This window comes from Apodemus sylvaticus, chromosome 7 (assembly GCF_947179515.1).
Source record: "Apodemus sylvaticus chromosome 7, mApoSyl1.1, whole genome shotgun sequence".
Taxonomy (NCBI): Eukaryota; Metazoa; Chordata; class Mammalia; order Rodentia; family Muridae; genus Apodemus; species Apodemus sylvaticus.
In genome coordinates, this window is record NC_067478.1 from 86061055 (window position 1) to 86088136 (window position 27082).

The following is a 27082-nucleotide window of genomic DNA, read 5'->3' on the forward strand; positions in this document are numbered from 1 at the left end:
TTTCTCCTCCACCTCCATGATCGATCGATCGCGTGTTCTTCTCCGTCCCTCTCCCTCCATCGGGCCTCCCTGAGCCTCGGGCAGGCCTCAGGGCAGAAAGCAGAGAACCCAGAGGTATGGCAGAAAGATGGTCAAAGAGGCTTTTGGAGCAGATTTGTTTTGGTGGAAGTGGTTCTGGAAGAAGAAGCCATTGATTATCTAGTTTTTAAAAACCTGCTAACAAATGTCTCAGTGGAATCTAGGTTGTGTAGACTCTAAGGTCTGTGGACAGAAGCTGGGTATCAGCATTCCTGAGATGGATGGGCAGAGCTAAGGGGGCCTAGGGAGGAAATTGTAGAGACCAACCCACCTGCTGTGCCATTTGAATTCTTAGAGTTCTCTCTGTTCACTTAGAACTACCATTTTTTTCCTTACTCCCCTTTGCTTCAAGGTTCCAGAATGGTCTCTCTGTGTGTGGGCAATGACTTGCAAAGTATGCTGGGAAAGTCAGCTTCTTACCAACCCATCTGTCCTGGGCTTCTCTGGGGTCTCTTGGTAATCACTGGACTACCAAGTCTACCATCGGTGCATGTGACTAGAGTCGGCTTTTCCCCTTTAGAACAAGAGCGATACAAACCACATTACAACACCTAACAGGTGGAGAAATGTCTGTCAATCAAGTTCACATGGAAGTTAGAGACTGAGTTGGGATGAGGAACGGGGTCCACCGTGCTCACTGTCCTGGGTTTTCCTTACCGCCTCATCTGATCCACAGAGGGGAGTTTTGTCTTATTTTTAAACAGTAGATTTATTTGTTTTTAACGATTTACTTATTGGTGCCTATCTGTGTAGGGGCCCCTTGTAGAGCAGAAGAAGGCATTGGGTCCCCCGTCACTGGAGCTGCAGGCTGCTATGAGCATCTAATGTGGGCCCTGGTTATCGGGAGGAGCAGCAAATGCTCCTAATCAATAAGTGATCCCTCTAACCCCATTATTGTCTTTTAATCAATTAATTCTCTTCAGGTTCCTGCTATTTAACTCCTTCCTGTCAGCCAATGAGAATCCCTTCCCTGGTGTTCAAAGTTCATTTTATGTAGGGATTCAGCACAGGTTCAGATGTTAATCTCAGTTTGTTTGTTTGTCTATCTTTGTTGTTTGTTTTTGGGGGAGGGTCTCCGATGTGGTCTAGGCAGTCCTTGTACTGGAGACCTTCCCTCCCGCCTGGCCCTCCAGCAGCGGTGTGCACCACCATGTCTAGCTCATACTCTCAACTCTTCGCTTGGGTCGGGCAAATACCCAACAGGAAGGATTCCAAGCTACCAGTGATAGTCCCTGTACAGACCAAGACAATGGTTTAAGCCAGCCTCTTCGTGGTTCAGAGTTTTATCTGTAGAGAAAACAGCCAGCAGTCAGTTGGTCTGTTTCAGAAGGTCCCACCAAAGTCTTTCTCAAAGAGCGGTGTGGACTCTGCATTCCTTGATATATTGTATGCGTTCGAAGTTACTTGGCCCCCCTCCCAGTAGACTTCCTAAGTTTTTGAGAGAGAATAGTTGTTCTGGCCTAGGAGAGGGAGGGGCACAAGCAGGACTTCCTGTCTTCCCCAGGGATTCCTGGGAAACCCAGAAGTGGGCGGTTCTTATGTGTTTCCTGGAAGGGTGGTAGAGATGTAAGAACTGGAAAGGGTCGCTCAGGACACCAAGGGTCCCTCAGACTCCTGTAAGGAAGGCATGCCTCTGCCTGTAGGGAGACTGCTACCCTGTCACCAGAATCATGCAGACCCAGAGGACCTTAGCAGATGCAACTTAGCACTGAGAAGGTAGAGAAAAGGGATGGACAGAGTCCCCTGAGAGGCAGTTTCCAGACTTCTGGGCTTCATTGATGGCAATCCACACATGGAAATAAAGAACAGACTCTGGAGATCAGCTAAATAAAGGATGTCACTTTGTTGTTGTTGTTCTTTTGAGGCAGAGAGTTTTAGAGATGCTATTTAGAAACCTAGTCATCTCATAAAGGAAATTCGGATAGCCCAGTGCAGTAGAAAAGCAAAGGATTTACAAACATTTATTCTAGTAAGTTTTCTTTCTTTTGTTTGTTTGTCTGGTTAGTTGGTTTTGTGTGCAGCCCAGGCTGAGTTCAAATATGATCCCCCTGTCTCACCCTTCCAATTGCTGTGCTCAGGGTACATGCATACACCTAGCCACTGAAAATTATTTTCTGGTTGGGGTTTGTTTGTTTGTTTGTGACAGGGTCATGTTATCCTCCGAGCCATCCTTCAGTTACAACAGCCATGATTGTTATCAGAGTAGCTGAGGCTGTTTGTAAAAGACATCCAAAATCAGGCTTGGAGACTGATGGCGTTCCCACCCAGGAGGAGAGGAGGAGGGTCATTAGAGGCTTACCGGATTCCCTCTGTTCCTTCCCGCCAGTTGTATGTAATTCTGACCTAACTCTGCTGTGTGTGTGTGTGTGTGTGTGTGTGTGTGTGTATGGACCATGGACAATTAACTGAAAGGGGGTATTCTATGCAGCTGTGGGAAAGCCGTTATCAATGCTGGAAGAAGACTCTCCAGGAGGTTGCTCTGGGGTCCCCCAGGCTCCTGTATGTGTCCCTGTTCCTGCTCCGTAAGGAAGCCCCTTAAGCCCACTGTTTTCCCAGAGCATACTCTGGTGGACTCATACTTTGGTTTGTCATTGTGGCCTTACAGGGAGAGGACAGACTTTTGTTATGTCTCCCTAAGGCAACAATTTTCACCAGCCCTGAAACTTAGCATGTATCCCAGGCTGACCTTGAACTTGCAGCAGCCCTCTGATCTCAGCCTCCCCAGCATTGAAACCATAGGAATGCACTGCCATTCCTGGTTTAGCTTTCTCATTACAAAATTTAAATATTTATTTATTATTTATTTATTTTTCATTCGTGAGTGTGTGTGTGTGTGACGTGTTTTAGCACATATATGGAGGTCAGGTCATCAGGCTTGATGACTTGGTGGCAAGTGCTTTACCTGCTAAGGGACATCATAGCAAAAAGATGTGTAAACCTAAGCTTTTTTTCTTTTCATAAGGCGCTACTCTATTCTGTTTTTCTCATTCCAAGGAAGAGCACAGCACCAGCAAGAAGGTGGTGGTGGTAGATGGCTCTGTCTTACACACTGGTCCTGCAGAATCCTCTTAGAATCCATCCATCCCCTCGGCTCAGGGAATTCTTGGCTCCCCTCTTTCTCTCCAGACTTGTCACTCATCTCCTCCTTTGCCCCTCATGGTTCTGCTTCTATCTGCCTTCGAAGGCCCCGGACCCACCCTCTCCCTCTCTTTGCAGATTAAGACGGAGGATCTGGGTGACTCTCTACAGCAGACCCTTTCCCACAGGCCATGCCACCTGAGCCAAGGACCTACCATGATGCCTGGAAACCAAATGTCTGGGGTAGGTACCAGCCCGGGCCATGGACCCCGGGGTGTTTACTGGGCTGGGGAGCTCATTCCAGCCCTTCTACAAAACACTGGGATTCTACTCCTGGCACTCGGTGAATCCATCCGAAGAGCCCCCATTGCGAACAACGGAGGCCCAGGATTATGTATGCAGGGTTTCCAAAAGCAGTCCTTGCAGAAGTGAGGCCTGGTGAGGGACAAATAGATACATCACTGCTTTTGCAGAACCAAAAGCCAGTCTTGAAGAAAAACAAAACAAAACAAAACTAAACTAAACTAAAGGTCCTAATCACTATGTTGTGTGTCCAATATCAAGGGCTTTCAGTGACAGACAGTGGCCTTCTCTGTGTCCTTTAAAGATTATTTAACAGAACTAAACTGGAGTGGAGACTGGTGTCAGGAGAGCAGTGATCTGCTTGGGCCATTAGACTGAAAGCCTCTTGTGGGTCACTTGGGGGAGAAAAGTCTGCTTTCCTAACCATACTTGAAAGTAACACGTCCTTTATTCCATGAGGTTTGTCAACTGTATGTACACACACACACACACACACACACACACACGTCTTGTGGGGTCTGGAGCCTCCAGATGCTGGGATTGTCATTTCTATGTTTTTGAGCAGGTGAGAGAGAGAGGCTCAGACTGATGGACCTTCTGTTTAATCAAATAGATTTCATTAAAATGTAAGCCTGGGACAGAGCTTGGTGGTACATGCCTTTGCTCCTAGAACCCCTAGAGCAGAGGCAGGTGGATCTCTGTGAGTTCAAGGCCAGCCTGCTCTACAGAGCAAGCTCCCAGTTCCATAATAAGAAACCGTGTCTCAAAACAAAACAACAGAGCCAGGCGTGGGGGAGCGTGCCTGTAATCCCAGTAGTCTGAAGCTGAGGCAGAAGGGTTACTACAAGTTCAAGGCCCGCTTGGGCTACACGGTGAGGTTGCAGCTCTCCTAGCTATGGAGTGAGAGCTTGTCACATACAAAACAACAACAAAAATAGTTTTTTTGATAATTTGCCCTATCACCTAGCACCTAGAAAGACTCAGGAACAGGAAATAACTGAAGAGGTGGCTTTTAGCATAATCAGGTGACAGGATCATTTAAGGAAATGGATGTCGGGATTGCTGCCACTTTTAGGATAAGCCTCTGCGATTTGGGTGATATCTATCGGTCCTCAGGGCATCTGCAGTTGGGACTCAGGGCATAGACAGATGGAACCCTGAGAACAGAGTTAAGTGACTATGCTGCAGGGACTGCTTAGATGACAGCAGGAGCACCACCAGCACTAATGGAGTAACTACTTACTGTGCGCCTTGTCCTGTGCTACGTGTCCCCAACACCCAGCAACATAAAGCAGGGATCCTGCCTACAACCTCCAGAGTCTGCAACCCCAGGAACTATATGAGTCGTAGCCCAACAGACTTCAGCCCCTCCCCCCAGTTGTAGATGGTATAACATCTGTGCATCTCCCCACATGCAGGACATGGCTTCTCTCCATCCACTCCAGCAGCTTGTGCTGGTCCCTGGCCACTTACAGTCTGTATCGCAGTTCCTGCTTTCCCAGACCCCACCTGGGCAGCAAGGTAAGTACCCTGGGCTTTGTACAGTCATTACCAGAATCTAGAAAAGGCTGTCACTGCTTATTGGCACGGGGGTGTCACAGATGTTACTCACCCCTCTGGTATGAAAACCAGCTTGGGGCTGGAAATAGCTCTCAGCAGACAGAAAGCTTACCTAGCCTACGGAAAGCCCTGGGTCTGATTCCCAGCATCAGACAAAGCCAGGCACAGCGCCATCTTTAAACCTAGCACATTTGTAGGTGGAGGCAGGAGGTTCATCCTGTGGCTGCACAGCAAGTTCAAAGTCAGCCTGGGCTATGTATGGAAATCGTATCAGAAAGAGACCAGCTTCTCTGCCTGAGACCTAGGGAGGAATCCCTGTGGGGCCCCTTCAGATCGTTCAGTGTCCCTGTTTCTCCTTCCTGCCCAGGCTCATGCTGGGACTACATTTTCATAGAAACTGATTCTAAAGGTTCGGAATGGTGGGGACGTGGGTGGAGGTAACACAAGAAAGTCCGATTCTTTGGAAGGCTGCTTGCTTTGAGCCTTTTCCCTCCCATTGGCCTGGCTGTAATCCTGTCCGGATGGAACAGCAGTGCCTCCCACAGGCTATAGAAATAGGTTCTGGTTGTCTTTGGCAGGAAGCCTTGAGCAAACAGATCAGAGTATTACTAACACTAGGTATAACATTGCTTAACATGCCCGGGAGTCTGTTGAGTTGTTTTCCTGAGTTATTCCTCAGAGCACACTTGTGCTATAGATAGCCTGACTGTATGCTGTTGACCTACTAGAAAGTTCCAGAATAGTCTGAGCCCCATGCTCCAAGATTATCACACTGTACTGCTTGCCTTTCCACCCACTTACACCAAACAGGGCTGAAAATGCCTTTGGAAATACAAGCTGCAGATAGCTTATACTCTAGAGGAAATCCAGGTAGCTTGCACCCCACTCTGAGCACCTGCCCAAGACGCAGGCCCTTCGCTTCACTTGCAGGGTGTCTCGGAATAGCACTAGGATGAATGGGGATGCATCTGAGTGTTTATTTTGGCTAACCAGAACCCATCATGCTCCTGGACTAGGAAAGAGAAGATAAGCTTTAGTTCAGCTTGTTTCTGGAAGACTGTTCTGTGGTGTGAGCATGGCCCAGGCACAGAATGCATGGGCATAGGCAGATTATACAATAGAAGGGACAGAGAAACAGGTTAAAATGTGACGTCAGAGAAATATTTTTTTAAAATAAAATTACTGGCTGCATTTCTGTAGAAAATTTACATAATTTCTGCAAGTTCGTGTTTCCTCCTATAAAAATCAAAAAGTAAAGCCTCACTCTACAAGGCCATCGATAGGTGCCTGGTTCTGTTCATATGACAAGCCTCTGCGCATTGCAGAATGTAGTGTAAGCAAAATTAATACTCAAGCCTTTTCGTTCCCAGCCCAGGGTTCCTCCAAGACCTCTTTTACCTTCTGGCCGGTGTGGTCCATTAGTGACCCAGAACTGTCTGGGGAGGGCAGATAGGCAAGGACCTTGTCTACGCTGAGTGACTGAGATCTGCTCCTACTGTTGGCTTTGGTGATCTGGGGGTTCCCTCGTGCTAGGAGTGAGAAGCACTGACTCTGACCGCCAGAAGACAGAAACTACACCCCACAGTCATCAGACAGGCTGGGCCTTTTCTTGCCATTTTTCCTGAAGACAAAAGGAGAGGGAAGTCCCTAGGCAAGGCAGCCTGTTGGATGAGTCCACACTGCCCAAGGGGGTTTGAAGGCCCCAGCATCTGGCCTTCCTCTTGCTCTCTCCTCCCTCCCATGAATTTAATGACCTGGTCTGCAGGAGGCTCTGACCAATGACCTAGTCCCCTTCCCGGCAATATGGTACCATCTGCTTGCTCTGTCCTTACAGATCTGGCAGGCCTAAACAGCCCAGCTGCTTTCCCCTGCAGGCAGATTGAAATCCCCGGCTCCCCCTGGGGCGCTGTAGCAGTCATTCCTGTGTTCTCTACTCTCTGGGCTTCTCACCCTGCTAATCAGATCTCAGGGAGAGCATGTTGACCCTCCTATGCCTTTGCAGCTCTCAGGCAGGCAATCAGGCAGGCAGGACAGGTTTGGGGACTGCTGTTTACAGCTGTTTATTCCTGAGTCTGGTTGGCCTCCACTAGTATGTGGCAATCGCTGGCAGTGCCCACAGGGCTTTGCAGAAGGCAGGCTTAGGGTGGGTTCTGGGACCTGATTTTAGGTTAGCAGGAGGAGGGGGCAGTTAGCATGGTCTCAATGCTCAGCTTATCTTTCAAACGGCCTGGATTTTGTTTGTTTGTTTGTTTGTTCCTTTGTCCCTTTGTCCCTCCCCTGTCACTCAGGTCTGCAGCCGAATCTTCTCTCCTTTCCACAGCAACAAAGCACTCTACTCCTCCCACAGACAGGGCCCGGCCTCGCCTCCCAGGTAACTGCTACTCTCCATCCCTCCAGATTCTTCACAGATTGTCTCAGCCCTGGGCAAACGTCAGCTCCTCAGTCTTCCCCTTTTTAGCAGGACACTCGCTCTGGGGGTTCTCCCTGTTGGGACCTGGAAAATCCTCAAATGACTCCTAAGGAGATAGTTTGCCCTGTCACTAGAATGAGGCTCCCGGGCTGGCCGGCTACCCGCCAGCAGCTTCCATCCTTGGCTTCACCTCTCGGAATTTAGCCAATAACTCAGGGACGCTGATATCTCCCAGCTCCACCCAGATTCCCTCAAGTCCCAAGGAGGCCAGGGTATCAAAGGCAGAATCTCACCTCAGGACCACTTCACCTGACTACATCCTGCAAAGGGCGGGTGTTGGGAAGCAAGCAGGCTGAGATCTAGGGCCTTGTGCAGACCTGATGTGGATCAAACACAGAACACCCACTATCAATTGGGAAATAAAAGTCTGTTTCTTGCCAGGGATCTCTTGGGATATCAATTGCTTGCACAGATGCATGACTTGTTTCTACAAGTGATGGATGACCAGAAGTGACTTTTAATATTCTTTCTCTGGGCTAAAATCTCCAAGGCCCACTGAAGAACCCTGGCTTTTCCCAGGTCTAACATCCCACAGAAGATAGCCAGAAGGGGAGCGCCACCTAGTGGTTGAGAGAAACAGGGACAGCTAAGTTGGATGATGAACTTTTCTTCCTTCTGGCTGTACCCAACCAAGCATGGCATCGTTATATGCCCCGATCTAAGACTATGAGGTTCTAGAGCATACGCAGGTCCAGCTCTTGCTTCTAGTATTAGAATACAAAGAGATTGTCAGAGGAGCCGTTTAGAAGATGGTTAGGATCCTTCTACTCAGGGTGCTGTGGTGGTTTGTCTGTAGTATTGCTTGTTGAAGACCCCAGCTTGGGGAACACAAAGAGACCTTGTCTATGTATAAATAAATAAAATAAATAATAAAAATATAAATTAGAAAGGTCCTTTTAGGGGCTGACCAACAGTCACAGAAACGAGAGCAAAGACATGGATAGTGAATGACTCTGAGACATCAAACTAACAGATAGCTAGGCAGTGTGGTTCGAGAAGGAGGCAACTGTGCTGCTTAATGAGTTTGCCAAATAAAACAGCAGGAAAATTGACGAAAAGGCATATTCAAGGGATACTAGAACTTTGCTCCAAAGATCTGTGTGGGCTACCCCCTCCTCCCCACCCTCGGCTCCTGCAGAGCAGGCCCATCCATGATGTTTCTAGGAGACTCCTCTTCTAAAAATGAGGAGGAAACTCTTAACTTGACACTGCCTCCTTATCCTCTTCACGAGGATGCCGGTCTCTGGCAAACCAGAACAGGAGAGGGATTTAACTTCCTCTAAGCAAAAAAAGCAAAGAAGAGACAAGGGGATTTATACTCATTGTCTTCAAAGGCAGGGAGTAAGTAGTCTCTGTGTTGGACCACAGTGCCTAGCCTTCAAGATCTGGACTGCACCCCATCTTTGTAGAAAAAGTTACACTCCAGGGGCTGGAGAGATGGCTCAGGGGTTAAGAGAACTTGCTATTCTTGCTGAGGACCTAGGTTCAGATTCCAGAGTCCACATGGTATGTAACACCCGAAATTAACCTGTAAGCCTCACCTGCCCAGGAACCAGGTAACTTCCTGGGGTGCTGGGAGTTGTAGTTCTTGAGAAATAACAAAGCCTCATGGGAAAGTGCAGGTGGCCTGTGGGTTTGTTTCCATAGACTGCTGAATGTGCTTGAGGCGATTCTAGCTGGGAAATTCCAGGGAATCATCCTGACCCAAGTCCATCTCTTGGTCAATATTTAATAGTCAATAAATGCTTGCTTTGAATTTGGCCCTAAATAGTGTAGTTGGTTTTCCTGATGACTGGCAGGATTAATGGGTGGCCCACAAACACCTTTAACACCAGTTTTAGGGCATCAGACTCCCTTTTCTGACCTCCAAGAACACACCTTGGTGCACTTAGACACACTCAGACACATAAACAAGTAAATCTTTTTAGAAAGTAGATATGTCAAGGCTAGATATATTTCTGATCTCATTGGAGTGCAGCATGGCTCTAAATTAAATGGTAGAATTTCCTATGAGATAAGTTTAAAGGGGGACTGTCTTCTGACAAGGTTTGACTAGAGCCAGAGAGATGGTTTGGCAGTCTAGCCATTCCCAGTACTCACATGGTGGCTTACGGCCATCTGTAACTCCACTCCCAAGGGATACAGCATCCTTCTTGTTTCTGCAGGCCATGGGTGCACATGGTGCAATTCATATATATAATGTATGTATGTATATATATATATATATATATATATATATATACATACATACATTACATTATACATACATTATATATATGCATGCAAAAGCACCCAAACATATAAAATAAAAACAAATAAATCTTTTAAAAATCCCTTTGATTTAAACTACAACACTCTCCAGTAATAGTGGTATATAGCTGTAAACCTAGTACTGTGATGGCTGAGGCAGGAGGATTGTGAGGACCAGGCTAGACTGGGCTACATAAGAAGATCCCACGGCATTCTCATTAAAGAGAACAGTAAAGTGGCACTGTCCCCGCTGTCTTCAGTCTGTGACTGTTGTGTGTGCTCCATCACTCTGTTCTATGGAAAAGAACAGGCCAAGCAAATGACCTTTTCCTTGTCCCATGCTGAGATTTGTCCCAAGTCTGAGATCTGAGATCTCACAGTAAACAACCCTGCCAGTTCCTTTTATGGTGAAAAGCTGACTAGAGGAAGTCACCTACTCTGGGTCAGTGAGTCACAGTCCAAAAGCCAGAGTGACCACCTCCTTGTCTTGCTTCTTTCTGTGCACCCAGTATTTGTTCCAGATCATAGAAATGCTAATCTCTATCCCCACCCATCTGCCACAGCAGGGCTCAGTGAACCCAAGGCCCTGTCTCCTTCTATGTGAATCATTCAGTCACAACTGCAGGCGTTACTGCAGCGTGGCCTGTCGACTCTTAGATCCTATCTCACTGTGGTGTGTATTCCTTATCAGGCAGTTGGGCGCCCTGGGCTGTCAGGATCCTCTTTAGAGCCCCACCTGGAAGCCCCTCAGCATCTGCCAGGGCCTAAGCATCTGCCTGGCCCCGGAGGGAGTGATGAGCCCACTGACCTGGAGGAGCTGGAGAAGTTCGCCAAGACCTTCAAGCAGAGGCGCATTAAGCTAGGCTTCACACAGGTGTGCTCTGGGAGCCGGAGTGGGACGAACTGGCTTGTGGGATCGAGGCTGTGTCTTCCCAAGTGCAGGTCTCAGGAGCCTCCTGACCCGACATCCTGTTCCCTGTGAATAGAGCATGAGTGGCTAGTGGGAAGGAAAGTGAGGATATTGCTCAGGGAGATAGAGGAATAAAGACCAGGAAATGGCATGGCCCAGCAGAGAGCAAGGAGAGGAATAAACCTGTTCTGTATCCCAGAGGAAAACAAGACGGAAGGTGCAAGGCTGTGGGCGGATGCTCAGGGCTCTGACTCTGTCCCTCACCTCCCTCCCTCTCGACTCCTCTCACAGGGAGATGTGGGATTGGCGATGGGAAAGCTGTACGGCAATGACTTCAGCCAGACCACCATCTCGCGGTTCGAGGCCCTCAACCTGAGCTTCAAGAACATGTGTAAACTCAAGCCGCTGCTGGAGAAGTGGCTGAATGATGCAGGTAGGTGGCAGGGAAATGAGAAGAGAGCATAGAAGGGACCCAGGAGATTCCACAGGGGGCTTTCTAGGGGTGTGTGGGTGATGGGGCTTGAACAAGGCAAGAGACAGGGTAACTCCTCCTCTTCTGCCTGGCGCGAACCAACAAGTGAGACCTAGGAGACTGGCGAGCAGAGATGAAAATGCCATTTTTATAACTGAGGGGGCCTTTTGGCAGATGTGGCTCATCTGTGGCCAGGACAGCTTGTCTATTATTCTATTCTATTCTATTCTATTCTATTCTATTCTATTCTATTCTATTCTATTCTATTCCCTACCCTAGAGCTAACTTATATTTCAAGACTGCTGTTTAGAGGCAAGATTCAGTTTATTTACACAAATTGTATAGGATCAGCCTAGGTCACAAGACCAGGAAGAGGGCCCTGTAGGGTCCCCCTGAGGCACGATGTCTCAGGCCCAGCTTCAGCTGTTTATTTGGCTATTCTGGAACTGGTGTCAGAGGACAGACAATTGCCATGGTCAGGACTGGTCAAACAAACCTGTCAGAAGGAAGGGTGATCAGGAGGTAGATTCTGCCAGGATCCAGGCTTACCAGGGGGTCAAGGACAGAAGCCAAGGGGCAGAGGATTCAGACTGGTGAACAGGGGAACACAGCAGCAGAAACAGTGAGGGGCAGGGCTTCTGACACGTGGACCAAATAAAACTGTTTTTCTCTGGGGGCTCGCCGAGGCACTGGAGGTGAGCAGCCTGGCTCTCTGCCTGGGCATTGGCCATAGTGACTGCCTCATCTCCCCAGTCGACCAACGCCATACATCATCAAGTGTGCCCAGGGAAGTGGGTGGTGCAGAGTGGCCCCTGCTTGAGGCCTCTAGCCCATGTGGAGAGGGAAGGAACAGGCCTCTCTCTCCAAGGCCAGGTTCTGTTAAGTGGGTGTATGGGTTATTGATTACTCTTCTACTGGTAAAGGCAGGAGGGGTGGACTGAGGCCAGGATGATTCTCTTCAAGGAAGTCGCTTGACTCAGAAGAGTGCCTGAGAATCATCCTCTCTCCTCAACCTTCTGCTCAGGAAACAACTTTTACCAGAGCATCCGAATGGAAGAACTGATCTGAAGCTCCTTGAGTCTGTGGGGAAGAATTTTACAGAATTATTAATACGGGTTCTCCCCACCTGCGGCCTTGGTGCCAACCTTACACTCATGAACAAATGGCCTCAGAGCAAGCATAGGTTCTTGGGTGCCAGAGAAAACTCATTTCACTCAGTACTCACAGATGGGCACATCTTCTAAAATGGGTCATGTGGTGTGACTCACAGTCCTACTGGCATCCCTTATGCCCACGTGGGCCACTGATGTTTGGGCATCCCTGAACCATGACTGCAAACACCTGGAGACTCTGCGGTGGGAGCCCTCGGGGACATTTGCCCAGAGCATCTGGAGAAGCGGGCTATGGTCTGTCTTAGCTAGGTTTTTACTGCTGTGCACAGACACCATGACCAAGGCAAGTCTTATAAAGGACAACATTTAATTGGAGCTGGCTTACAGGTTCAGAGGTTCAGTCTATTACCATCAAGGTGGGAACATGGCAGCATCCAGGCAGGCATGACGCAGGCAGAGCTGAGAATTCTACATCTTCATCTGAAGGCTGCTAGTGGAAGACTGACTTCCAGGCAGCTAGGATAAGGGTCTTAAGCCCATGCCCACAGTGACACACCTACTCCAACAGGGCCACACCTCCTAATACTGCCACTCCCTGGGCCAAGCATATACAAACCATCACCTGGTCCGTTCTGGACTGTCTGCTGGGGTCAGGGCAGGATCCCTGAGAGGGACTAATAAACCTCAGGTTTACTCTGGCAGGCTAGACCAGCCGCACCTCTCCATCTCTGAGCTCATCTGCTCCCCTCTCCAGAGTCCTCCCCATCAGACCCTTCGGCCAGCGCGCCCAGCTCCTACCCCACTCTCAGCGAAGTGTTTGGCAGGAAGAGGAAAAAACGGACCAGCATCGAGACCAACATCCGCCTGACTTTGGAGAAGCGATTTCAAGATGTGAGCAGCGTCCTCGGGTGGGAGTGGGTGGGCCCGACGGTGTGGTGGGTGAGTGGATCCTCACTTAGGTCAGGAAGCAAGACCCTAAGCACTACTCCCCCAGCCCCCACTTGCCTGGGAAGGAGCCAAGCCACCTCCTGCTCTGGGAGCCCTGGAATGCTGAGCTCCCAAAGTTCCAGAAAATTCTTCCTCTTCCTCTGATATTTACTTGGGGCTCATGGTCCCTCTCACTGCAAGAATGGAACACAGTATCCCAGTGTGTGTGTGTGTGTGTGTGTGTGTGTGTGTGTGTGTTAGAGTCTATGTATTTGAGGTAATGGGAGAAAGCTAGTGCATTAAATAAGTGTCTTTTTTGAAGCAAATTTTAACTTTTCAACTTAAAAGTGTAATTAAGGGCTTGCAAGATAACTTAGCAAGGGGGAAAGGCACTTGCATGCAAGACTGATGACCTACATTCAATCCCTGGGATCCACATGGAGGAAGGAGAGAACCAGTTCCCTCAAGGAACCAGGTTCCTCTGACCTCCACACACCCCTGCCATGGTGTGTGACCCTACTCCTAAACACATAAACATTAAATTTTTTAAAAAGGGTTTCAACTTAAAAAATAATGTAATAAATGCTCATTGTCAACAATTTGGAAAACACAGGGAGAGGAGAAAGGAAAAACAACCTTTTTCCTTTTGTTTTGCCTCCTGTCTGTCTGTCGGTCTGTCTGTCTGTCTGTCTGTGTCTTGTTTGCCTTTGCTGTTTAAAGATATAGTCTTACACTGGAGTTTACCCAGGCCAACCTGCATATAACCCACTATGTAGCCCAGGCTAACCCCAAGCTCACAGCCCTCCTCCTGTGTCCATCCCCAAGTGTTAGGACTATAGGATTGTGTCACGCCCAGTTCACAGTGCCTTCCGGTAGCATTTGCGTGTGTTCCTTTTCCTTACACATTTTCACACCAGTGGTTATACTGCAAATCTCTTTTTTTTCCCCTCACCAATGAAAATGTCTTTTTTTAAATTAAAAGTTTGCAAATCGCCGGGCAATGGCGGTGCATGTCTGTAATCCCAGCACTCTGGGAGGCAGAGGCAGGCGGATTTCTGAGTTCGAGGCCAGCCTGGTCTACAGTGAGTTCCAGGACAGCCAGGGCTACACAGAGAAACCCTGTCTCGAAAAAAACAAATCCAAAAAACCAAAAAAAAAAAAAAAAGTTTGCAAATCTTTCCATGATCTAAATTACATCTTCCAGCCATAGATTCTGAACAAACACTCTCGAGAACAGCAGAAGCATATCCTTGAGAGAGTTTATGCAAGTTGTGAGCGTCATGCGAGCTGGGGGTGAGAATCGGGATGCCCAGGTGACTACTGAGGGCCTCTATAGTAATCTCCCAGGTAGCAGTCCCCAGAGCCTCCCTGGATGCTGGAAACTCCTCAAGCCAGCCTCGGAGGTCCTGGCTGCTAGGACCGATGCGCTGGAGCAGGTCCACCAATGAGTCGGCTCGGGGACCCCATTCCATGGCTGCATCCTGCCAGCAGCCTGACTGGAGTTGAGTTTCCCATCTTTTCAGGTTTCTTAGTACAGTTAAAGGAAGACGCCGGGCTGAGGGAAAAGGGCTCAAGCCACAGACTGGGTGGCAGGTCAGGACAGTGATGACTGACATCATATTGCCTGCAGCTCAGAACGTAGTAGGCCTGAGAGTTCCGGCCTCCTTCTTTTCTAAGAGATGTAAAGGGAGGGGTTGTGAGGAAGGACTCTGAGGGATGCATTTTCCCTAAGGAGTCCAGCTGCTCTTCATCATTCACCTATGGAGACCTTGTAGTGGAACCACTCCCAAGGGAAGGAGTACAGGAAGAGACCTGTCTTTTGTATTCTCTCTCCTGTACCAGCCCTGTGCTTGATGGTATATGCATGCTTTCCCTTGTAACCCTCACCAAGGTCTGATGTGCTAGGCCGGTTGTCTCATTCCATATGTGGAAAGACTGAGGTGCAGAGGAAAAGGGGATTTCTAAGGACACTCGGTACACATGAGATAAAGCCAGTATTCCACCCTTGCTCTGACTCTAAGACCTTTGACCCCATATATTCAATTCTTTGTGTTTGGAACATCTGACCCTCACCTCCAATTCCTGAGCTTGTTCTGTCTCCTGACCACACCCTACCCCTTTGTCTCTAAAGAACCCTAAACCCAGCTCGGAAGAGATTTCCATGATCGCCGAGCAGTTGTCCATGGAGAAGGAGGTAGTGAGAGTTTGGTTCTGCAACCGACGCCAAAAGGAAAAGAGGATCAACTGCCCCGTGGCCGCCCCTGTCAAGCCACCCATGTACAACTCCCGGCTGGTGAGTGGCTTGGAGCCAGGCTGACGGCCAGATGCTTGGTTGACTTGTATCTGGAGGCCAAGAGTCTTCCATCCCGGAGTGTGCTAGTTACTGGGTAGGGGAGATTCTGTACGTGAATAAACAAATGGATACGTCATATAAAATGCATAATACAGAGATTAAACATGGGCGGGAGGGGCTGTTGAGATAGTATAGCCTGTAAAGACACTTGCTGCCTGACCTGATGACCCATTTTCCATCTCTGGGCTCCCCATAGTGAAAGGAGAGGACCAATTCCCAAAAGCTGGAATGTCACCTCCCACATGTTATTGTATCGCTCACATAACCACACACATATGTAAAATAATAGAGTGTAATTCAGCCGGGCAGTGGTGGCACTTTATCCCAGTGCTTGGGAGGCAGAGGCAGGCAGATTTCTTAGTTCAAGGCCAGCCTGGTCTACAGAGTGAGTTCCAGGACAGCCAGGGCTACCTAGAGAAATCCCGTTTTGAAAAGCAAACAAACAAAAAACAAAATAACAAAAAAAAAACATGATCCAATTTTTATAAACATGCATAAAGGTGCACAAAGTGACTGGGATATTTGTGCCTCTTTAACAGGAAGTCTAGAAATAGCCTGCCTGATTGGGAGGGTATTCAAACTGGAGGGACCAGCAAGGAAGGCTGTGCAAAAGGGGTAAAAAGCAGGCGACTTCAGAGAAGTAGCAAGGAGCAGATTCCCCGGGGTCTTGGAACTCAATGAGGACCCAGGGCTTCAGTTGACTGGAACGGGAAGGCATTGGAGAAGCCAAGACGCATAAGTCTACGCTGGGACATGGGCTACTGAGCAGAGAATAAATAAAAATTGGGGAGCAGGAGACCAGCCGGGAGTCAACCACCAGGCTGAGAGTGGAGGAGGCTTGGAGAGTGGTAGCCATGGTGATGAGAATGAAGTGGCTGGATCTGTATATTTCTCAGCTATGAAGCCAACAAGATGTGCTAATGGCTGAGGTTCAAAAAGCAGGACAGCAGGCAGGAGGGCACTGCCATGTTTTTTCTAGGTGGCTTTGTTGGTTTGTTTTGTTTTGTTTTAAGGTACAGGGTCCCATGTAGCTCAGGCTAGCCTGGAGTTCACTATGCAGTCAAGAATGACCTCTATCCCCCAGGTTTATAGTATGCACCACTACATATGGTTTCTCTCGTGCTAGGTATGGAACCCAGGACTTTCTGCATGCTGGGCAAGTGCTCTATCAGCCAAGCTACCTGAGAACTAGAATTATGGACCTGAGCCACCATACGTATGACTGGCACTGCCCTTTTATAAAAAAAAAAAAAAATACTGTGCTGGACATGGTGGCACATGCCTTTAATCCCAGCACTCAAAAGTAGAGGCAGGCTGATCTCTATGAGTTCAAGACCAGCCTGGTGTATGTGGACAGGAGAGCCAGGATGTTAGATGCACACCCAAGAGGCAGTGCCTAGTTAGGGTTAAGTCTTAGCCTCTGTCTGGGCAGTGGTGGTACACACCTTTAATCCCAGCACTTGGGAGGCAGAAGCGGGCGGATTTCTGAGTTCGAGACCAGTCTGGTCTACAGAGTGAGTTCCAGGACAGCCAGGGCTATATAGAGAAACCCTGTCTCGAAAAAACAAAAACAAAAACAAAAAAGCAAAAGTCTTAGCCTCTGGTGTTCCAGGGAAAAGCCAAGGCTGAGTGGGAATATCTTGAGGTTCTAGGGAGCCATGGAGGTTTAGGAATTAGAAAGGGTCTGTCCCACCCAGAAAGAGATGGGACCTGGTTAGTGATGTGGAGTTTTCCATTTTTGAGAACAGTTATGGTACAAGTGCTGGAAAGAATGATGTCTTCTAGTCTTCTAGCATCCCAGAGGGGCTGCAGGCTAGGTAAGATATAGCAGTGACTTAAAAGCTACCACATTGTTGATATGCCCCCGCCCCCCAAATAGCCATGGGCCAGGTCTATGCTGGTGTCAAGTACTGGAGAGAGAAGGAGAAATACCCTTTATTTCCAGTCCAAGAGGATCTCTGTGTCTAGCAGAGGACACACGCAAGTAAACAAGAGGTAAACAATAGGGTCTCTAAGCAACTTAGGAGCAGCAGCTGACACACCCTGGGGAGGGTGGCTAGGAAGGCTCCCCCAAGGAGGTCATTAATGCCTGAATTGAGTCTGTAAGAGGCAGGTAAGAGGGGGGCGGAGCTGTCTCCAGGGGAGCCTTGAGGACAGTGCGGTGGGGGGTGGGGGGAATATGCAGCGCATTCACAGAACCTGGACTGATGGCTCCACTGGAGATAGAGGAGAATGTTAAGAGATAAACAAGGGTTACAGGTGTGACGCGGGTAGAGTGCTTGCCTACTGTGTGTGAGGCCCTGGGTTCCACCCTCAGCCCCACAGTACAGTCTCAGCACTCAGGAGGGTCATCTTCAGTGCCTTAGAGAATAATGGGCCAATTTGAGCTCTACCGGGCTCTATCTCAGAAACAGACAAACAAAACGATAAAGGAGAGGCCTTGGTTAGTAAACGGAAAGCTGGCTCGGAGCAGGGAGAGTGATGGAGGAGGAGCCTTTGTGATGACTCAGAGTGTTCAGGCTGGGCTGGCTGGGTAGAGGATGTGTGGGCCAAGCAAACAGGATGGGCTGGTTCTGGAGTGGGCAGGGGAGTACTCCACTTCTTCACCTCACCGTGATGGAGGCCTGCATGTAGGCCTGCAGGACACCCAAGTGGCACTGCCCCTAGAGACTTGGAATGGTGGATACAGAGGTCAGGAGAGAAGCTGGGACGGAGACATGGACTGGGGGTGTCACAAGCATACGGGTGGCAGTTGAAGTCCTGAGTGAGGAGAAGCTCCGTTATGAAATTTGGTTGAAGTGAAGAAAGAGAAAAGGCCACTTCCAAACCCCCGGGGTGACATCAGCCAACTAAAAGCGAGAACCAGAGGAGGAAGAGCCTAAGAAGGCTCAGAGTAAAACCAAGTATGTGTGAGAGCTGGGCAGGAGTCCCACAGGAACAGCATCATGGGAATGCAGATAAAAGGCACTCCAGTCAGCATGGCAGCCACAAGAGCAGAGCCTGTGATTTGCTTGAAGGACATGGTGAGTTAGCAAGAGTAGTTCTGGAGGCAGAAGAACAGCCGAGCTGTTAAAGAACCCCAAACTGCGGCTGTGGGGGTGGCTTAGCAGTTAATAGCACCGGCTGTCTTCCAGAGGAATCCAGGTTCGATTCCCAGCACCCACATAGCAGCTTAAAACTGTCCAGGGCATCCTATGCTGTCTTCTGGCCTCTGCAGGCACCGGGCATTCACATGGTACACAGCAATACAGGCAAAAAACACCCATACACATAAGTCTAAATAAATCGTTTTTGCAAAACAAGAATTTCAACATAAAAATGGCCACATCATGTCTGGAAGACAAAGTTCCATACCAGATATCACAAGAGGGTAAAGACCTTCTTCTGATCCTGTCTTTTTCCTCATGTCTTTAAAAAAAAAAAAACCTACAAGCTTTTAAAAAAATATTTATGTATATAAGTGCTGTATCTGCATGTATACCTGCGTGCTGGAAAAGGACATCAGATTCCAGTATAAACTGGTTGTGAGCTACCAGGCGATTGCTGGGAATTGAACTCATGATCTCTAGAAGAGCAGACAGTGCTCCTAACCGCTGAGCCATCTCTCTAGCTCCTATCCTCACATCTTAATGGAATAAAAACTGGTGTCTTTTGTTTCTGATACAAAGCAATCTCAACATAGTTACGTTAGGAAAATAATAAGGGCTGGCACTGAAGAGATGGCTCAGTGGTTACTGTTCTTACAGGGTTCAGTTTCCAACACCCACCTCTGCTCCCAGCTACCTCCTGCAGGGGATCCAGCGCTCTCTCCTCACCTCCATGGGTGTTGCAGTCACAGGCACATGCCATGCCTACCCTCCCCCACCAGCACATATACACATGATTGAAAATAAAATCTTTTTAAAAATTAGCAAGCAGCCGGGCAGTGGTGCGCACACCTTTGATCCCAGCACCTGGGAGGCAGAGGCAGGTGGATTTCTGAGTTCGAGGCCAGCCTAGTCTACAGAGTGAGTTCCAGGACAGCCAGGGCTACACAGAGAAACCCTGTCTCAAAAAAACAAAAAAAACAAAACAAAACAAAAAAAACCCCAAAGTTTTAAAGGGACTGGAAGACATACAAAGCTCAATGGTATAACACCAGCTTAGCTTGCATAAGAACATAGGCTCTGTCACAGCAACACACACACACACACAAACACACACACACACACAGACATACACCACATAATTGCACATATCAGTTTGGCACCATTTGCTACCACATGTAAAAAAAAAAAAACCAAACTTGTTTAAAGTAAGGAGCCCTCCATATGCATGTTTACATATTCATAGCCTGTCTTTACCTGGAAATGGAAGCAGTAATGACAGTGACTGCCTACCTTATTATCTATTTGAAAACAACCAATTTCTTGGGTGTGGCATCTGGGAGGGGGGAGAATGGAGGTGATTGATAGCATCTCTCACTGCTCTGCTTTTCCTCCCAATCTGTCCCACCCCTGCCTCCGCCCCTCATAGCCCTGCCAGCTGAGCAAGCTCTTTACAAAAGGTTAGTGGATGCGTGGAAGCGTGGAAGCGGGCCACTGATTAGTTAGGGTGCGAGAACGTGCTACATCTGGTTGGAGAGGCTGATCCAGCGGGGAAGACCGCGCAGCAGGCGGCTCCCTAAGTGGAGGAGTGCCTATACCAGTGTCCTATGAAGATGCTGCTCAGAGCTTCCAAGTCAACAGGAGAAAGGTCAAAAGGGTTAAAGTTCTGCAGGCCTCAGCTCAATAGTGGAGCTAAAAGGACACCTCAGTATAAGCAGGAGCCCGAAGCCCTCTCTTCAGGGAGAGAGGGAGGGAGGGAGGGAGCCAGCATGGACCGAGCTGCTGCTCTTTGCCAGCCACGGGCTTGGAAGCTTTATGGACATTATCTCATTAAATCTTAATTAAGAGAAATATTAGGGAGGTGCTGCTGCTGTTTCGCAGATGAGAAACAAGCCTCCCTGGGGTTGATAACTTACTCATTGTCACGCAGATGGTGGGTGGGAGAGCCTGGTCTCACACCTGTATCTGTCTGCTCCTTATTCTTGTGCTAGGCTGTTTTTGGAATAATCATAGAGAGGGGGTAGGTTCCTGAACAGGGAGGTTAAACTTTATTATCCTCTCTCTCTTTCTCTCTCTGGTGTGTGTGTGTGTGTGTGTGTGTGTACACGTGCTTGTGTGAGTTGTGGGGACAGCGGTCAACATTGGATATTTTTCCTCAATTGCTTTTCATCTTTTTTTTTTTCCTTGAGATAGGTTCACTGAGCCCGGTGCTCCCTGGTTTGGCTACACTGGATCCTCTTGCTTTTGTCTTCCCAGAGTGGGATTACAGGCTCTGACTGTTGTACCTAGCTTTCACATGGGTGCTGGACATCTGAACTCTGGTCCTCAGGCTTGAGAGTCAAGCACTTTAAATCTCTGCTTGCCTGTCTGCCTCTCCCCTCCCCCTCCCACTATGGAACTGGGCCTTGCAGTAGAGGGCTCAACTCACAGCCATTCCCTGCCTCAGTCTCCCAAGCGCTGAATGTAGAAATGGGGCAGGCAGCCGGCAGCATCTGTCAGAACAAGGGCCTCACACGCTCGCTCCTCTCACCACCAGGGCACACAGAGAAGCCTTCAGCCTGGTAGTACCAGAGGAACTCTGCCAGGGGCCTCAGCAGATGGGGGAGTGGTCTGTGTCTGTACCTGGGAGCTTCCGCAGCAGGCCGGAAGTGGGTCTGGTACAGGCCTTCCTAGGAAGTACATGGTGAAAATTTTGGAGTAGGAGGTTATCAAGGAAGGCAGAGTGCTCTCAGCAGCCTTTCACCCAGTGTCCTGAGAGAAGAAACCAGATGTCACATGGACACTCACAAGCCTCTCTTGTTTTTCAGGTCTCTCCCTCAGGGTCTCTGGGCTCCCTCTCAGTCCCTCCTGTCCACAGCACTATGCCTGGAACAGGTGAGCTTTTCAAACGAGGTTTCCAGACACCAGGAGAATAAATCTCAATAATATATTAAAATGGAAAAGACCAGGGAGCGGTGGACCCACCTCAGCCCTTAGGAGACAGAGGCAGGTGTTCAAGGCTAGCCAGGTACACAAAGCCAGTTCCAGGACAGCCAGAGACACCTAGAGAAACCCTGTCTCAAATGAAACAAAACAACCTAAATCACTCAACCTAAGTCAGCATTCCCTCAGCGTGTCTCGAAATACATCAAAAAATCAGTATAGAAAAGAACAGGGCTCCATGATCACATGCTTGTAAGCAGAGATTAAACAAGTGTTTGTTTTTCATTTTAATTGCCCTGTGGCTTAGTCCTCAGGGTGTATAATGCATTCCAAAATGAGTGTTATAGAAAGCCAGAGGAAGATGGATTTCCAAACACATTTCCATGGGTCTATTTTTCCATAAGCACCTTTAGTGTTTCTAAGAGCTTGATAGTGGCTGGCCTTATGCCCAGCTTTTCTCTAGAATCCCTAATAGCTTCCTCAAATGGTGGAGTAAACCTCAGTGGGTTTTTTTGTTTGTTTGTTTGTTTGTTTTGTTTTTGGTTTTTTTTTTGTTTTTTTGGTTTTTTTTTTTTTTTTTTTTTTTTTGAGACAGGGTTTCTCTGTGTAGCCCTGGCTGTCCTAGAACTCACTCTGTAGACCATGCTGGCCTTGAACTCAGAAATCTGCCTGCCTTTGCCTCCCAAGTGATGGTGATGGGTGGGTGATGTGCCACCACCGCTGCCTGGCTTTTTTTTTTTTAAATCTTAGTTTGAAAAGTAAAATATATGGCACTCTGTTGGGGTTCTCAACTCAAGGAATATCTATTTAGTCCAAAGTTAGCATTTTACAGAGGATAAAAGTGAGCTTTGGGGTGGGCCAGGGCAGGCCCAGAGGAGGCTAGGAACCCTTCAAAGGACCACGTGTGTTTTCTTTATGGAGTTGGAGAATGCGGGGTTCTGGCAGCTCCCTCCCTCTGCTCTCAGGTTGGCTTTCTCCCGGGCCTCTTCCTTTCCTAGGCTTCATATTCCTTTCCTCTCCCACCCAGGGTGTGTCCCACAGTAGGATGATTTTTGGCATCTGTCCTCTGCATTTGGCAAGTCTTAGACTGCCAGAACCAGCCACGCTACTCTGAGGGCCTGGGCTGCAGAGAGCACTTGAAATGAGAGCCCCACCAGGGATGGGCTGATGGGTGGGCCTTGCTATGGACTCTGTGGAAGGTGGGCAGATGGATGGGGGTAGGGGTGCCCTTTGGGGATTCCATCAGGAAATCGTGTGTGTTGGAAGGGCTGTGTCACGAAGGTCCTCAAACCCAGCAGCATTATTTTGGCCTTGTTTTTGTCTCTCTTTGTCCTTAGTAACGTCATCCTGTTCCCCTGGGAACAACAGCAGGCCTTCGTCTCCCGGCTCAGGACTCCACGCCAGCAGCCCCACAGCATCTCAAAATAACTCCAAAGCAGCAATGAACTCCTCCTCCTCCGGCTTTAACTCCTCAGGGTAAGTGGAGGGCAGGCAGGACGCACCTGGCAGGCTCAGGGGCACTCGAGGGGTTGGGCCAGTGCCATAGGTGAGAACTGGAAACAGAAAGTGGGGTAGCAGTGGGGATGGATGGAGGGGGGGAGAGTGGACCGTATCCCCTGGGGGATCAAGGATTTAAAAAGAAGCTGTAGCCAGTGAGCACTCCTGGCAAGGGCTGATGTCAACAAAGCCAAAATTTCCATCCTCACTTCAATGGTGGAAATTTCCAAAGGCTCACGTGAGAAATGATCAGGTTGTTTGCTGGGCTCTGGAGTACTCCGTACGGGTAACTCGAGTCACTTTGCAACATTCTGGCCTGAGTCTGGAGCTCAGGCGTTGACCAAGTCTGGCCTTCAGGTGTGGCTGACACAGGGGGACACAGAAGGGCTGCCGAGTCCTTTCTATCAGTTATACCTCGGAGTCTGCAGTTATAACGGGCCTTAGCTCCTAAGATGACGACCGGACAAAGTGTCCCCAGAAGGGATGCCATGAGAGCCTTCCCAGGTGCAGAAGAAGATAGAGGTGTGGCGGCTAGGCAGACAGTCCAGTTGGTAAAGTGGCTACCTTGCAAGCATGAAGACTGAGTCTGGATTCCAGAACTCCAGCCACATGTGGCAGTGTGCTTGTAATCCCAGGGCTGTGAGAGGAGTGAGGAGAGAAGCCTTTGAGTTCCTGGCCACTGAGAGAGCCTATCTCAAATAAAGTGGGCAGCATTCCTAAAGATCACACCCAAGGCTGTCCTCTGGCCTCCATATGTGTGCACAAAGACTATCTTAAGCCAGGCGGTGGTGGCACACGTCTGTAATCCCAACACTCTGTGAGGCAGAGGCAGGTGGATTTCTGAGCTGAAGGCCAGCCTGGTCTACAGAGTGAGTTCCAGGACAGCCAGGGCTACACAGAGAAACCCTGTCTCGAAAAAACCAAATCCAAAAACAAACAAACAAACAAACAAAAAACAAAAAAAAACAAACAAAAAAACAAAAACAAAAACAAAACAAAACAAAAAACAGACTATCTTAAGGTTTTTTACTTCAAAGAGACCAAGGCAACTCTTATAAAGGAGAACATTTAATTGGGGGTGGCTTGCATATCAAAGGTTTAGTTTGTTATCATCACAGTGGGAAACATGGCAGAGTCCAGGCAGGCATGGTGCTGGAGAAGGAGCTGAGAGTTCTACATCTTCAACCCAAGGCAGCAAAAGGAGACTGTGTGCCACATGGGCATAGCTTGAGCATATATGAGACCTCAAATCCCAGTCCTACTGTGACACACTTCCTCCAACAAGGCCACACCTACTCTAACAAGGCCAAACCTCCTAATAATGCCACTCCCTATGAGCCAAGTATTCAAACACATGAGTCTATGGGGGGGGGGGGCAAACTTAGTCCAACAACAACACAGATGCACACATATACATATTTTCAAAAAAGAAATTTGGTCATGGTGGTACACACTTGTAATCCCAGCATATAGGAATCTGAGGCAGGATGACTGTGAATTTGGAGGCAGCCTGTTTTAAACATAATGAGACCCTGAATGTCTCAGGATTTTATTGCTGTGAACAGATACCATGACCAAGGCAACTCTTATAAGGACAGCATTTAATTGGGGCTGGCTTACAGGTTCAAGGTTCAGTCCACTATCGTCAAGGCAGGAACATGGCAGCATCCAGACAGGCAGGGTGCAGGAGGAGCTGAGAGTTCTACATCTTCATCAGAAGGCTGCTAGCAGAAAATTGACTTTCAGGCAGCTAGGATGAGGGTCTCAAAGCCCATGCCCACAGTGACACACCTACTCCAACCTTCTAATAGTGCCACTTCCTGGGATGAGCATATATAAACCATCACTCTGTCTTTTCTTGTTTTTTTTTTTTTTTTTTTTTTTTTTTTTTTATTTTGTTGTTGTTGGTCTCTGAGACAAGGTTTCTCTGTGTAGCCCTGGCTGTCCTGAAACTCAGTCTGTAGACCAGGCTGGTCTTAACTCAGAGATCTGCTTACCTCTGCCTCCCAATTGTTGAGATTCAAGGCATGTGCCACCACTGCTCTGCGAGAGACTCTCTTAAACACACAAATAATCCAAGTTGAGTGATAGTTTATCCACTTGAGATGAATCCACTTATCCAAATCCAGTCAGTTCAGCAAGGCATCTAGCTTCTATTGTCTAGATGTTTCATAACTAGAAAGTCAGAATTTCTCGGGGTGAGGAGACCCAAATAATTTTAGTAGTTTACTATTGAAAATATGATTCATACACCATAAAATTCACAAGGTTGTGTAGCCATTACTGTTTTCTGGGATGTTTCCCTCACCCATTAAGAATCCCCCTGCCTGCCTGTTTAGCTGTCATCTCCCTGTTCCTCTCTGTCAGGTTTGTAACTCAGAGTGTGGCCTGTTTTTGTCTTCCTTCCAGATCATGGTACCGTTGGAATCATCCCACCTACCTCCACTGAGACCAAAAACTCCCTCGCTTTCCACCTGGTCCCTTCTTCCGGAGAGGGGGAAGAGAGTCATGCCTTCCACATATGGACGGACACTCTGAGAAGAGCAGAGAAATGGCCGATGCTGAAGAGCAAACCCATCATCTTGCCATATCCTGGATCCAGAGCCTCCGGAGAACCAAACTGTGACCAAAGGCCACACTCTTGCCTCGGGCTCTTTGTCATCCCGCTGGGATTTACCGTGCTCGCCTGCCTTGCCAAGGGCCTCCCCCTCACCATGCTCTCCTGATGGCTTCACCTCTTGGAGAAAGGGCATTCTGCCATTGTTAGTTTTCAGCTCACCCGTGGGCTTCTGGGACAGCCTTTTGCTCAGTGTGCCAAACTGCTAGAAGGGTAGATTATGGCTTTGACTCTGACCTCAGCCACAATCCTGAACTATTCCCAAATTCTATGGAAAGACTGAAATCTCACGTCTCCACCAAAGCCTTATCTTGTTAAATTAGGACAGTTTTCCCATGGAATCTCCATTTTTGCCCAATTTTCTTTCATTCAGACCTTACTCCTTTTTCTACAACCAAATCTGTCTATTCTTGGGTCCTACAAAGTCCCTTCCTCTCTACAGATGTCTGAACTGCCCTCTGGCCATGTTGCTCCATCCACAAGTACTCTTCTGTTTCCCACATGTACCCAAGTTCCAGGACACTTGTCTTTTCTGTGTTCCCTCTGGGTCTCCTTGTCCTGTCCCCTCTCCTTTCTCCTGGCCATAGAAAAGTGATGGCCACATTCTTGTACATAGTCCTCTCTTATTCTGCACTATTATGACCTTTCTTTAATGTGTAATTTTCTAGCAAAATGTTTAACTCAGGTGTGAATTTTGAAAGACATCTCTATATTATTTTATCTTCCATTAGAAAAGGAGGGGGGATACCAAAGTGTGGAATACCCCACAGAGTTCCCATTTGTGCTGGGGTTCTGCTGACGTAGGGGGAAACATTATATGTGGAGTCTCCTTCTGTGGATCTGTGTGTAAAGCTGTCACATGAAAGCCATCTCAGAAATGGTACCTTTGTTTTTCTAAAGACTGAATATCCAGGAAACTGTTGAGACTCAAAGGAATCTCTCTGTTTCTAAATATATTTGTACAGCAATGACATAAACTATTGCACTGTTAATAAGAGATGGTCAGAGGAGTGTTTTGTGCCTCTGTGTGGGGGGTGGGAGTGAGGGTGGAGGATGTGAATCCGGCAGTGGGAATGGATGGGGAAATAGTTCGACTTGGGACATGAAATGGGTTCTGGGGATGTCTCCAAATAACTCAACGTTCTTACCCTGTGGGGCAGACCTGCTTTGGGAGCTGAGTAGGTAAAGATTGTTCCTCATTTTATAAGAGGGAAGTGTAAATATTTCAAGTCACATCACTTGAAGATGCCAAAGCTAGTCTATCTCACATATCCTAAATATTGACTGTTCCACTGTCGTGATTTACAATGGAAAGCAGAAGCTGCTTAACAGGACAACTTCATGACAGTATTCATCAGCCTGAGAGGACAGGACGTCTTCCATATAGCAAGACAGTTGAAATGCAGGGAAACTATTGTTGAGCTTTTTGCTGATGGGAGGATTTTTG

General features: G+C 48.2%; 1 protein-coding gene across 1 annotated transcript; it reads left to right on the forward strand.

Annotated features, from left to right (window-relative positions):
• Positions 1-26556, forward strand: Pou2f3 (POU class 2 homeobox 3; the record flags this gene model as incomplete). The annotated part of the gene is made up of 11 exons (XM_052189504.1): positions 1-114; positions 3295-3399; positions 4878-4980; positions 7308-7390; positions 10431-10613; positions 10941-11082; positions 12988-13124; positions 15292-15453; positions 21407-21473; positions 22859-22997; positions 25428-26556. Coding segments are annotated over 11 exons (1275 nt in total), but the record flags the coding sequence as incomplete, so codon positions are not given.
• Between the last annotated feature and the right edge of the window lie 526 nt (positions 26557-27082).